This window comes from Sinocyclocheilus rhinocerous, unplaced genomic scaffold, assembly GCF_001515625.1.
Source record: "Sinocyclocheilus rhinocerous isolate Xijiao unplaced genomic scaffold, SAMN03320098_v1.1 scaffold939, whole genome shotgun sequence".
Lineage (NCBI taxonomy): Eukaryota > Metazoa > Chordata > Actinopteri > Cypriniformes > Cyprinidae > Sinocyclocheilus > Sinocyclocheilus rhinocerous.
In genome coordinates this window covers 256419-268083 of record NW_015665397.1, presented here as the reverse complement: position 1 = coordinate 268083, position 11665 = coordinate 256419, and the positions used below count along the sequence as shown (strand labels likewise).

Below are 11665 nucleotides of genomic sequence, written 5' to 3'. Positions count from 1 at the left end.
CGTTCATCTTTGGAACACAAATTAAGATATTTTTGATGAAATCCGAGAGCTCTCAGACCCTCCATAGACAGCAACACAACTACAATGTTCCCAGGTCCAGAAACGTAGCAAGGACTTCGGTAAAATAGTCCATGTGACATCAGGGGTTCAACCGTAATTTTACAAAGCTACGAGAATACTTTTTGTGCGCAACCGTAGTCCTTTTACCGAAGTCCTTGCTACGTTTCTGGACCTGGGAACATTGTAGTTGTGTTGCTGTCTATGGAGGGTCAGAGAGCTCTCGGATTTCACCAAAATATCTTGATTTGTGTTCCGAAGATGAACAAAGGTCTTACAGGTTTGGAACGACATGAGCATGAGAACCTTGAACATCCATGGAATCTTTCCATTTCAAAAAAGGTATAAATATAGTGGGAAAAAATATAGTGGAAAAGGGTATTTTCTTAAAAAAAAAAAAAAGTGTTCTTTGAAAAAATGAAAAAAAAAAAAAAGTTTCTTTTATTAACATTTCACTGAAAAGTTCTTTGGAGAACCAAAAATGGTTCTTTTGTGAAATGGAAAGATTCCATGAATTTTAAAGGCTATTTATGGAACCATCAATCCCAATAAAGAACCTTTATTTGTAAGATTTTTATACGCATTACTTTCAGTAACCCCAAAACAACAGACATCTCCACCAATGTAATGCTTTAAAGCGCCCACTGCTGTCAGAAAAATGACACACCATCATTTTCACACAAGGAGTGAGTAAAAACCTACACTCTAAACAATGACTTTTTAAAAAAAAGTTATATATAAATAAAAGTTATACAAGTTCTATATAAATAAAACAAAGATTGCTTTAGTATTTCAATCTTTCTTTACATTTTCATTCATTATGTTAATTGAAGTTTCTCTGTAATTATTTACAAGCAGATTCTGAGTAAAAATTGTTTCAAAGTAAATCCAACACCAATTTCTTTCTGGCTTTTAAAGTAGTCGTTTCTGAGGGATTTATATATAAATAAAAAGATGAAATATTTTGAAACCCATACAAGCAATGACCCGATGATGTAATGGTGTTCTACAGTATGATCTCACGTCAAATACATGCATCGCATCAGAGGTGACAGGATGGTTGACAAAATATTTTATATAAGTTATTTACTATTTATTGGCGACTACGTTCCCACATTGAGAATATCACATCAGCGTAAAACCTCAATGCGCGCACACACAAACACACACACACAGAGTCAGGGTGGAAGGACAGGGGGTGGGGGCTAGCTGAGGGAGAAAGGGCAAAAAGAAAATCCCAACAGTCATCAAAAGGAAAAAAAAAAACTCCAGCAGTTGATTGCATTAGCTAATATCTGAAGTCCTCTGCCCACCCATTCATTTTTCCAAGTGCACCCAATAAATAGACAAGACGAGCTGGTTATAAGTCACTCACACAACTGTGAACTGAGGATAACCATCCAGAAGGTGAAAGGACATCATGTTTGCTCTACGCTGGATTTGTGCTTTGACACTGGCACTGGTCAGCTGCCTGAGCGCCCAGCCTGTGAAAAGGGATACGGAACTATTGGACCATATTTCATATTTGAATACAACTATTTTAAATGCTACATGTGTGAGTATTAGGCCTATTTGCTTTAAAACACTTAGTGATATTACCCATCACAAGCCGTTTTAAAGTCATAAACTAACTCTTTATGCATTTGTTTATTTTTTACAGCCAGACGACATACGTTTATACTCCCCTGTTGACATCAGACCGGTAAGAGCACTTTTTTGAGCTTTGAGCACTTAACATCACTTTGTTTGCTAAAGAGAGATAGTAGATAACTCACACAGGAAGGAGGTTACTACAAGAAAGCCAAACCTCAAGCCAGCAGAGACAGCTCTCACAAGAATTCTCACACACACACACGCTCACAGCGGCAGGGAGAAAAAGATGCTGCTTTAGAACAGACCTAAAACAATCCTGTCTTTGTTTCTTTGAAGGATTGCATGTCTTCAGCTTGGAACTGCACTATCAACGAGCTATTTGTCCTTAAATATGAATGCAGTATTACTAAAGAAGACAGCACACTTGAAGAAGCTATAGTAAATGTCATCATTGGACTGAGAAAAAAGCGGAAAGTAAGTAACATTTTTCTAACCTTACCAGTTTTCTGTGCTTCATCTGATAGGCCTTAAGTGGCGGTATAGAAGTTAATAATGAGAGTAATTAGTGTTGAAAACTCTTGAAAATGAAGGTTGGCATCAATGATCCCATAAAGAATTCCACAAAAACGTTCTTTATAGTAAAAAAAAAAAAAAGGTTCTTAAATTGTTTTTAAATGTTCTTCATACTAAGAAAAAAATGTTTGTTGTTTATTTTTTTTAAAGAACTGTTCACTTAAAGATTATTTGGGGAACCAAAAATTGTTCTTTTATAGTACTACTGCCATAAAAAAAGTGACATCTTTAAATGTTTGATATGAAACAAAACTACAGTTGGAACCTTTATTTTTTTAATATTAAGAGTTTGACATGTTTTTCTTTCTCTTACTCTCACTAGATTCCAACTAGCTCAAGCCAAGCCTGCAGATGTGAGAAGAACAAGCAAACAGATGTTAAGCAGTTTCTAGACAACATGAAAGCTCAGGTGGAACGACTCAATTCCATAGTGACCACTGACCGACCAGTGATCATGTGAATCTGCTCTTGACCACTGCAGGATGCAAGCTATTTCTAGACAATGTTCAGGAAACTAAAAAGCATCAGGGTTAAATGTAACTTAAATGGTTGTTTTTTTATGTGATGTAATGGTCATATCATACTGGTTTACGATATTAATTATTTAATGTTTATACATTGCATTGCTAGGAATGTATTTTTGATATAGTTGTGTATGTAACTTCTATGAAGACCGACATGTTGCCAGTTCTCAAAGTTGTATTTTTTTATTTTTTTTAAAAAGAAAAGCACTAGAATATTTTACATAAGCTTTGCTGCTTATTTATGTATTTATGAAACTATTTATTGGTTATTTATATGAATTTCTGCCATTTTAAGATAAATAAATGTAAACAGATTTCTTCTAAAAGTTTGAGATTTATTCATTGACGCATTCATTTTGTGGGTTTAAAATGACGTAAATGTAATTTCAAGGGGCCACAGGTGATGAACTGCACCTCTGCTACAGCTTTGGATGGAAATGCAGCAGCTAATTTTGATCCTGACCCCCTGACCTATATTTAAACCGCGGGACAGCGAACAGCGGAATTTTGAAGTTTCACTTTTTTGGGTGTTTGATATCTTCCATCGCTAAGGTGGACATGATGTGTGTGAACTCATTGGGAAAGTCCCTAATTACACGTTTTTATGACAAGCAATGGCAAACAGGCCTGGAAAATAGATCCACCCATTTTTGACTCCTACATTTAATAGGTCAGCGTGCATCACTCTTACCCACCTAAACCACACTGGGATGCTTAGCATTACAGTGAATTAGAGCTACTTGTTAAGGCACGTTCCTTCACATGCTAATTCAGATCGTTTAATGTCATTGCGGTCATGCACAAAAAAAATTTTTCCCTCAGAGGTCAAATTTATACCATTACTCTCTCTCACCCCTGACAGCAGTAGGCGTCTGTCCAGAGTAACATTAAGTCTCCAACTATATTTGCATTTCCTGAAACAGCATCACCTGCGATGCAGCAAAAGGACAGTGTAAATGTAAGTTTAGGTTTTGAGCCATCAGTTCGTGTCTTGTTTTCTGTGCTATGCAAATCAGTTTAAGTACGGAGACAATTTAGTAAACATTTAGAAAATATTACAAGGATGTCATCACTGTTGGTTATATTTTGAAGAAAATTCTATTAATGTCAATGGGAGATTTTCAAACTCGATTTCTTATAAGGTTTAAATAAATAAACAAACACAAATAAATAAATGGTCAAAGTGAGAACTTTATATTTCTTTATAAAGTTAACAAAAACTGAATTATTTTCAATTTCTTATATAATTTACACAAATAAAGTGAATGAATGAGTAAAATGAATGAATGAAAGAATGATCAATGGGAGAGTCTTATATTTTTATTAAAGTTTACAACAATAAATAGTCATTATAAATGGTTATATTTCTTATATCCTTTGCACAAATAAAATGAATGAATGGTCAACAGGAGATTTCTTATAAATAAATAAATACATAAATAAATAAATGGTTATAAGGTTTACACAAATGAATGAAGTGGGAGATTCTTATATTTTTAGTAAAATTTACAAATGTCATAAATTGTTACATTTCTTATAACCTTTACAATAAAATGAATAAATAAATGAATAAATGGTCAATAGGAGATTTCTATATTTTTTATAAAGTTTACACAAACAAATAAATAAATGATTATATTTCTTATAAAGTTTAAACAAATAAAATGAATGAATGAATGCTCAGTGGGAGGTTCTAATAATTATAAAGTTTACATAGATGATAGGCTAGATAGGTAAGGCTTAAGGTAAGGCTTAAATTATCTCCAAAGTTTGCATCAAGTTAGGCCTGGTCCCATATGATGCATACAATCTATACGATTGTCCTAAGATATGACTGTCTATCTGTAAGTCTAGGAATATCATATATAATCATAAAAACAAGGCATTATTCATATCCGCAGTACAAACGGTGCAGCACATGCATAAAAATGCAATTTTTAAGGTAAGTATTGAAATCCCTAACCCTGAGTATGAGCAATAGTAGTAGTGATACTTGACATGGCAAACACCACTAACATGACTGCTTTCCTTCCTGAAAGGTGTGATGGGATGATTAAGCTGCACTTTGCAGCATTAAGGAACTGTTTCAGATTAGATAGTGTGTGGGCACATCTATAAGGTTGCATAGGTCTCAATCACCCCAAAAACCAAATGCACAACACACTGAGCACTAAACCACAGGGCAAGTCGGTTCAATTATCTGATGGTTTAAAAGTTGACACGAAATGATGATTGCTCAAGACTAACGCCCACCTTCCTCAATAGGAAATGGGATGAGGGGTATGTGGGATAACAGGACAGCCCGCCAGCGCAGCAAATATGACAGGAACGGAAAATAAATAAATAATTGGCCCGCATGTTAGAGTTTATGTGGTTGAGCCCCCTTAAACCATAAACTGATACTATCTGAGCTCCAACCAGCTGCATATAAACGCCATCTAGCTGCTCGATTTCACCTCAGCGCTTAACAATAAGAGCGTAGCCTACATGATCTGTCGCATTCTTTAATAAAAAGGGGGGAAAAAGTAAAAGAAAGGAAAAAACGATTCTTATAATTTACTCACCCTCACGTTGTTCTATATGCTGATATTTCTCTCTGGAAAACACATGGAGGAATTTTGAAAAACGCAGATCCACAGTAGCCTATGTCAAGCTCCAAAAATGTCAAAAAGCACCATAAAAAGAATCCATATCTGTGAGCCATACATTCCAATAGATTGAGTTAACACTCCCAAGCTTAATTGAAAATAGTTCCACTTGTGTCCATCTTTGACGCATCCGGGCAGCATTTTTTCTAGTCATTCGACAACATGAAGGGCATGAAGGGAATCTTCAAATCTGTATGCTTACATGCAATCAAATAACCCATTAGTAATCGGATTGACTCAACTGGACTGAACTCCTTCATGCAAACACAATCGATCCGAATGAAATTTCGATCGGTTTGTAAAGGATAGTATAGGCCTGAAATAAAAAATAAAGTAACGCTTGAATCCGACTAGTTTCTCAATCGGGTTCAACCTTGCGCAGGTCTGTTTACATACATTTCATATTTACATCTAACAAATTGGTTGGTGAAAGAGACAGAATATTTTACCTAGCTAAAAGCTCTTCTGTCATATATTCTTTTCATCATGAAAAACAACTTTCAGAATCCGAAATCGGATTGGATTCATTCAAAACTACTGGATAGCCTATTAACCTAAGCTGTAACCATATCTTGAACAATATGAAACCAAAATTTCCTTTGAAAACGGCGAAATTTCAGGGGAAAGATCAAGTAGTTTGCATTACTGCCGGTAGTTTAACATTTCTACCGCAAAATAGTTATATTTCAAATATTAGGCCTCCACACTTCCGTTAGTCGATCTCTTTTAACATTAAATGCTTCAGTTCGCGCTGGAATTGGCGCGCTCTCCTTCCACAGATACCCAGCTTACTTTGATTTGATTGGCTAACTCAATCATTTTGACTCTGACCAGCGTTGTTAGACCGCTAGACCGAACATTTTTGTCATCCTAAACCACAAACAGAAAATTTCAAATATTTGAGGGGCCAATTTGGCCATTTCCAATTATTGAGGGAACTTCCAGTAACAACAAAAATATATACATTCTTAAGATGTCCAGGTATAAACAGGCAATCTTAAAGTAGCCTACTCAATTATATTTTAATTGGTATTTAATTATATTATAGTAGATGTTTGTGAAAGGTTTGTGTTCTTGTGGCTTCAGCAACCATTCGGACTTCATTTAAACTGGATACAGAGTGCATAGTTACATGGCAACTCGGGTAAAATGAAATAGAAATAAAACAAAACAAAACAGAAACAAACTAAAATAAATAAAATTAAAATAACATTTGTGAGTTCCCATAAGCATAGATAACTGGTTTCGAATCTGACCACATTGTTCCATCTCTGCCAACTGTGCAACTGCCATTAGGATGAACAGGAATGCTAACAGGGCTCTCTACACAAGTATTATTTCTTTGGTTTCTCCCATTCTTTTCTCTTTTTTTTTAAACAAATACTCAGTTTCCTCTTCCTTATACTGAACCTCCCTGCCCAATGTGCACTGTACCCTTGACCTTTGACTCCAGACCCAACTGGAATTATTTTACATTCGGTTTCACTATTTTATCTCAATATTAATAATATATGACTGTGCCAGATATGAATACATTCCTATGGAAATAAATGACACACAACATGAAATGACACATAAACTGACCACAATCCAAGTTCAAGTATTGACAGCACAGACATCCTACATGTTTACAGCACAACTGCCATGCATTTTTAACAGTCTCTGCAGCAAGACTACACGCAAACATGCACATCGGACCTGCACATTTGCTCCAAAGACAGACAAAAAAGCGATACCTTCAGTTTAACTTCATATACAGAGCATTAATCCAAAACATCTGCATACTGTACAAAGTACAAACCTTCTCCCATCTTCAAAACGCTGTCTTGTCATTAAGATGCGAAGCATAACCCAATTAATTGAAAAAATGGTCCTCGAATGAGACCCACTAACATAAACACATATTAAAAGCGATTGGATGCAGTTACACCTTTGACAGGAAGCCCCTGAGGTTTCCTGTGTTGTAGTGTGAACAGGGCACTTGAATATCTGATGTTTACCTCCAAACGCCCAGCAACAAACACACCGTGCAGTGGCCTGTTTCTCACTTGGGTTTCATAAAGTGACCCATAAGGCACTAAAAAGCAGCACACTGCTCACATGAATTACTCTTTAATAATTCAGTGTAATTTGGGATTCTTCAGAAGGATCTGGAGAGCAGTGTTACTGTTGTATCATTGATGTATTAGGCTATACTAGTTTTAGTTAATATTTTAAATTTAATTTTACTTTTATATCTTTTTTAAAATGTATAATTAAATTTAAATTATTATTATTTATATCATTTTAGTTTTAGTAATTTTGCTGAATTTTTTGTTCGATTTTTTTGTCTTTTTTTTAGCTACACAGACTGAAACAGAACTGAGACTGATTTAACCAGTTAGTTGTACTAGTTAGTTCTTCTGCTGTTTATGAATAACAGTATCTATTCTGTTTCCTCATTATGTCATCATTACTGGACGGACAGGATTCATAACAACAAACACGAGTGTATATGTCAAAGTTACTGACATCAAAAATCCAAGGTTTTCAAATCAAACTGGTTTCATTTTGATCTGATGAGGAAATTTTGAACACTTAAAGTCAACAGAATACAATGAAATCTTTTATTAATCAAGAAAAATCACAGAAAAGTTGATTCCTTCATAATATGACTCCTTTAAATATGGCATGTCAGAGAATTCAGACAGTAAAGAAAACGGATGACCAAAAGAAACTTTTATTTTCATTTGCCTTGGAAGCAAAACAGAACGCCCCCTTAATTTTTAATTTTACACTATGGTCTGTCTTGAACTGGTTTTATTTTATATCTTTGCACTTGTGTAAAGAAACTTCAAATCCGGTAGTTTTCCCCAGTCCACAAACATATGTACATCTGTTGTCTGTAAGTGCCTCACTTTTTGCCATCGAGAAACAACAAAACTGAACAAAACAAACATGCAAACCAAAAAGTACTTTAGCATGCAATTTCAACATATAAAAAACTAAACATGCCATCGCAGTGGCTCATGGCATCTGTAGATGGTTCTCACATGGAGAAATGGTCACTGATCGGCGGTTTCTCCACCCATTGGCCATAGCCCTTCCTCTCCAGGTAAGACTTCAGCACACTCTTTGCTTCCTGGTACGGCTTTGCCATCATCTTGATGTTCAATAAAAAATGAGATGGTCAATATTAAACATCCAATACAAATCTGAATTGAAAAACTAGCAGCAGCTGCAGCAGAAATTAAGATTTCTTCTAATACAAATGACTAGATTTGGACATTTTCTTCAGTAATTGTGAACCATTGTTTCCATGGTGTTCTAGGTTCTGATATTGTTATAAAGAGATTTTGAGTTGGCTAGCGTGATGTCAGCTCTTTCACAACGTAGGAATGCATGACTGATCAAAATACAACTGAAACTGTGTTATGGCTTAGTGTGATTATCAAATCGCAAAGATTGCAATTTAATTAAATAAATACACGTGTTTCGTGTTTCTGAGTGAAATGTGGCACAGTGTTCATTTACACACAAGCAGTATTACGCCAAAATAAAATTTTGATGGTTTAACGTTTGGGACAATGGGATTGACAGCCATAAATATTAGTGCTGTAATTTTAGTTATGCTGTAAAATAAAATTATTATTGTATTATTTTTCTTAAATACTCAATTTTTATTTATTTCGTTTATTATTTTTATAAAATAATAGTAGCAATCATATCTTACCACATTTTCCAAAATGTTCCTATGAACGATTTATAAATGACCATATGCACAAAAATTTTCTTCTCTCTTTGCTTTTGATAATTTTCAGGAAATCACCATTATAATGTAATTTTTAATTGTTACATAATTAATAAAAAGTTGTTAAAATGTTGCACATTTTTGCATATAATTATTAATGCACATTGTGGCTGCCTATTTATCTTTACATTTTCATAAACAATGTTGAGTTAATTGAAAAACTGGTATATATGCACCAAAAAAAGCATGCTTATCACTTGGCATACGCATAAGAATATTTTCACTTCAATTTCTGCTTTTATCAATCCCGATCTGTTTCTCACTTTTGACGTAGGATAAAATCCATGGTATTAAGGATCAAATCTAATTGTACATGCTTTTTATAAATTAGGTCCCTGAAGCTTTAAAGAATAAAAATAAAATGATTGACATATCTTAAATTGCAATTTTTTTGTGAGAAAAAAATCGCAATTACATTTTTGCCCCAAATCATGCAGCCCTTCCTGAATGTAAATAAGGCAGAATGCCTTACCTTGGCCTCCCTGTAGGTCACAGCGGTGAGCAGCTCCTCTCTCTGGGCCTCTTTAGCTACCAAATTAAATCGACTCAACATCGCTGCCTTGCAAAGTCGGCTAGCCAAGGCTGGACTGCTCTTAAATGGAGAACTGAAACAAACACACAAAAATTAGGCTGAAGACATGCCAAGCTTATTCGTGCGACATGACTATCCAACTTAGTTTTAATGTAAGATCGTTGTGGCTATTTGTAACTTGAATGGGCAAGGCTTCCAGTGTCATTCACTTTCAGTTAATTTTACCTATAAAAAACAGCTTGTTATTCTGCTTGATATTGTAACTGGTATTTGTTATCATAATATTTTAAAGAATTAGTTCACCTAAAAATAACATATTCTGAAACTGTACTCACCTTCAGGCCATCCAAGTTATAGTTTGTTTCTTCACCGAAACAGATTTGGAAAAATTTGAGCATGACATCACTTGCTCACCAATGGATCCTCTGCAGTGAATGGGTGCCGTCAGAATGAGAGTCCAAACAGCTGATAAAAACGTCACAATCCATAAATTATACACACACCTAGACACGACAATCTATCAATTAATGTTTTGTGAAGAGAAAAGCAGCATGTTTGTAAGAAACAAATCCATCAAGACATTTTTTACTTCAAAGCACTGCTTCCAGCTAAAATACGAGTTCTCTATCAAAAATATTGTTTTCTTCACTGAACAAGTCATCTTGTCTGAATCAGGAGAGAAATATGCACAGATCAAGCATCATTTTTAAATTAAAGCACCTTAATGATGGATTTGTTTCTTAAAAACATGCAGCTTTTCACTTCACAAGATGTTAATTGATGGACTGGAGTCGTGTGGATTATTGTGATGTTTTTATCAGCTGTTTGGACTCTCATTCTGACGGCACCCATTCATTGTTTTAAATTTCCCCAAATCTGTTCCAATGAAGAAACAAACTACTAGGGTTGGGAATCGAAAATCAAATCCGATTCCTGAATCGGATACTTAAAGGGTTAGTTCACCCAAAAATGAAAATTCTGTCATTAATTACTCACCCTCATGTCGTTCTAAACCCGTAAGACCTTCGTTCATCTTCAGAACACAAATTAAGATATTTTTGATGGAATCTGAGAGCTGTCTGACCCTGCATAGACAGCAACACAACTGAAATGTTCCCAAGTCCAGAAACATAGCAAGGAGATCTGTAAAATAATCCATGTGACATCAGTGGTTCATACGCAATTATACGAAGCTACGAGAATACTTTTTGTGCGCAAAAAAAATAACGACTTCATTCAACAATTCGTTACAGGGTGTTGGAGGATACATATTGTTGAATAAAGTCGTTATTTTTTTTTTTTTTGGACATGAGGGTGAGTAATTAATGACAGAATTTTGGTGTTACCACCAACATGACAAAGGACTTTAATTTAATAGATCGTTACAGTTTGCGAACACAATTCAGACACCAACTTGATTCTATTCCTAAATAACAATGATTCGTCTGTTTCATTCCTCAACCTTTGACGTGTGCGATCAATGTTGTGATCACTTGTTGGTTCGTTCGTGCAGCGTACGATCACACCAGTGTGATTTGAACATTTAAATTTGCGTTCGCGCTGCCGTTGACCTAAAGAGAGCAGCTGTCTGTCATGAATGAAACAGCTTCACAGTCTTTTCAACCACACAGTATCATTATTTCTGTGTTACAAACATTCTAATCACAGAAGTACTGGGATAAAAGTTTATAGTTCAGATATAAACTCTGATGTGTACGGTAGCGATTAAAATAGAGTAAATCACCTTTTGAAAGTAATTTGACACTTCAAATGAAGATTTGTCGATCACATTGTTACGCCAGTAGGTGGCGAAAAGGGGCTGATAAAATGTATTTGTCTTTGAATCATACAAGAGATTCGTTCAAGAACTTAAAGAGTCCAGTTTTTATGTAGCCTGTTGATTTTTGTTCATGGTATTCAGCTCCAACTAAATGGTTTGCAAAAAAGA

At 35.0% G+C, this 11665-nt stretch overlaps 1 protein-coding gene across 1 annotated transcript in view; it reads right to left on the bottom strand.

Moving 5' to 3' along the window:
• Nucleotides 1–8069: 8069 nt before the first annotated feature.
• Nucleotides 8070–11665, bottom strand: part of LOC107731366 (adenosine deaminase domain-containing protein 1-like) — a 21630-nt gene continuing 18034 nt past the window's right edge. The window contains exons 11-12 of the mRNA XM_016542426.1: nucleotides 9658–9790; nucleotides 8070–8537 (exon numbers count right to left, since the gene is read on the bottom strand). Coding sequence (XP_016397912.1) covers nucleotides 8424–8537; nucleotides 9658–9790 — 247 coding nt within the window. The 3' untranslated portion in view covers nucleotides 8070–8423. The remainder of the gene's footprint in view (nucleotides 8538–9657; nucleotides 9791–11665) is intronic.